The 2,589-nt window shown below is 25.1% G+C and overlaps 1 protein-coding gene across 1 annotated transcript; it reads left to right on the forward strand.

The window, feature by feature from the left end:
- Positions 1-1,705: 1,705 nt before the first annotated feature.
- ENU1_138770 (pumilio domain containing protein C6G9.14, putative) lies at positions 1,706-2,445 on the forward strand (the record flags this gene model as incomplete). The annotated part of the gene is made up of 2 exons (XM_008860269.1): positions 1,706-2,240; positions 2,312-2,445. The coding sequence occupies 2 exons, from the start codon at positions 1,706-1,708 to the stop codon at positions 2,443-2,445; spliced, it is 669 nt and encodes a 222-aa protein (XP_008858491.1).
- Between the last annotated feature and the right edge of the window lie 144 nt (positions 2,446-2,589).

Genomic DNA, 2,589 nt, shown 5'->3' on the forward strand with positions numbered 1-2,589 from the left:
TTGAAAAAACAGTATGAAGCTGTATTAAAACCAATGTTTATTTAAACACAAAACACTCATTTTAATTATTATTAAACCATCAATTCTCATTAAAATTTCATATCAGAGTCTATAACCAACATGTCAGATTCTATTTTCTCAAAATCAAATATTCAAATAGTTATGTTTAAAATAGCTTCAATACCATCGAATAGACTAAATAAGTTCAGTTAAAACTTTGACTGATTATTTTGTAAATAAATAGAAATTACTCTTCCTGATAAATTGGCATTTATCCATCTTCATAGAATAAGTACATTCATAGAGTAATTCTTATTTTATTTCCTGTCAATTGATTATTGAAGAAAAAGCATGCAATGATTACGAAATAAACAGATAAATCATTCAAAAGAGTACAATGTCTTAATCAACAAGAAATATAAATTCAAATTAAGTTTTAACAAAACATAATTCATAACAACACTCAAAAAAATTAACAATATTTTATCATTAGAACAAAACAATAGAACCAAGAAACTACCAAATAGTGTTGTAGTGAATTTTAATATCTACAACACAACTAACAAACAAAAAGTCAGTGGAAAGAATAAACATACTCAACTCAAAGTATTATCAGTGAGAAATTTATAGAATTATGATTTGATATTAAAAAACGTGTTATATAACACAAATAAACTAAAAATAAAGATGGTAGAAAAGAAAAAAAAAGAAACTTCAAAAGAAATACAGAACTTGAAAAATAAAACTGGAAAAGTAAAAAGTGATGATCTCAAATTTGAATGATCAATTTGAAGCATTTTCTATGGATCATGAATCATTTCCATCATTTAGAGTTTGTTTGTTTTTGATGATGTAATAGAGATAGAGACATGAATAATAAAAAGTTAACAAAATAAAATGAAAAGACAAAACTAGTTAAAAAAAATGTTTTTAGAGAAAAAGTTTTCCTGCTCTAAAAAAGAAGTTAATTTGTTAAGTCAATGTAGAAAAAAAAAGAACTAACAGTTTGTAGAGAAATGGATCTCCAATTAACGAAGATAAGAATGAAGATATTCCTGAGTTCATTACACAATTGCTTGATGAACAAAATGATTTTGAACCACCTAAATCACATACATCTTTTACTGAGCCACATACACCAAGTTCAACAAAATATATTTCTGATTTGTCTGTATTAGAACCAAGTGCACCAATTAGTCCATTTCGAAATTTATCTTCTACATTCCTTACACAAAGGAATCAAAGAATTTGTAAATTCTATCAAATTGGTCAGTGTAAATTCGGAGATAATTGTAAATTCCTTCACATTAAAACACCATCACAAGAAAAAATTGTTTCAACACAAACACATCATTTTGAAATGACTTCACCAACTAATGTTTGTATTAGTGATTTTGGAAGTGACTTTTCTAAGATGTGTCATGACCAATATGGATGTCGTTATCTTCAACGACAATTAGAAGATAATAATCCACAAACAACAAAATGTATTTTTGAACAGATGTTACCAATTATCACTCTCTTAATGTCAGACCCATTTGGGAATTATTTATGTCAAAAATTAATTGAAGTAGTAAATAGTGAACAACGAATTCAAATAATTACAAAAATCACACCAACATTTTTTATTATTTCAAAAAATATTCATGGAACTCGTTCAATTCAAAAGTTAATTTCATGTTATTCAACTAAAGAAGAACAAAATATGTTGATAAATGTTATTTCACCATATGTTATTGAATTAATTTTTGATTCAAATGGAAATCATGTTATTCAAGAGTGTTTAAAAACATTTGGAAAAAGTGATAATGGGTTTATTTTCGATGCGATTGTGAGTGATGGTAATTTAGTAAAAGTAGCAACCCATAAACATGGATGTTGTGTTGTTCAACGATGTATTGATTATGGAAATAGACAACAATTAATTACTTTAATAGATGAAATTGTAAAAAATTCATTAGTTTTAGTTAAAGATGCATTTGGAAATTATGTTGTACAATATATATTAAACGTAGATATTGTAGGAGTTATTATTGATGTAACAAAAATGCTTCTTGATGATTTAATTGATTTATCAATGCAAAAGTTTTCATCAAATGTAATTGAAAAATTAGTACGTTCAGATGAAATTGAAGCAAGACAAATGATATTTGATAGATTTTTACAAATTAAAGATGTAACTAAACTCTTACAAGACTCATATGCTAATTATGTGATTCAAACATGCTTAGACCAAAGTTGTTTGTTTTCTTTTATACATTCTTTTATTATTTATTGTCTTATAATACCAAATTAATATTAAACATTTTAGCTGTTGAGTATCATTCAAAATTATCAAATTGGATTATTCCTCATTTGTCTGCTATAAGAAATACTCCATATTATAAGAAAATTCAAAACAAACTTCTTCGAGATGAAAACAAACAACATCATAGTGTAAATTAATAAAAGTAAAATTATGTTCTTTGTACGTTCTTTACTACTAGACTAATTTATGATTTGTTTCATTCTTTTCTTTTTGTCATTTGAGTGGTATTTCACAAAAACTAAAAAAATAATTTTATTAACTAAAGCAATTAATTAAGTATT

The sequence above is a fragment of the Entamoeba nuttalli genome (genome assembly GCF_000257125.1).
Source record: "Entamoeba nuttalli P19 unplaced genomic scaffold asmbl_5793, whole genome shotgun sequence".
In the NCBI taxonomy this organism is placed as follows: domain Eukaryota; phylum Evosea; order Mastigamoebida; family Endamoebidae; genus Entamoeba; species Entamoeba nuttalli.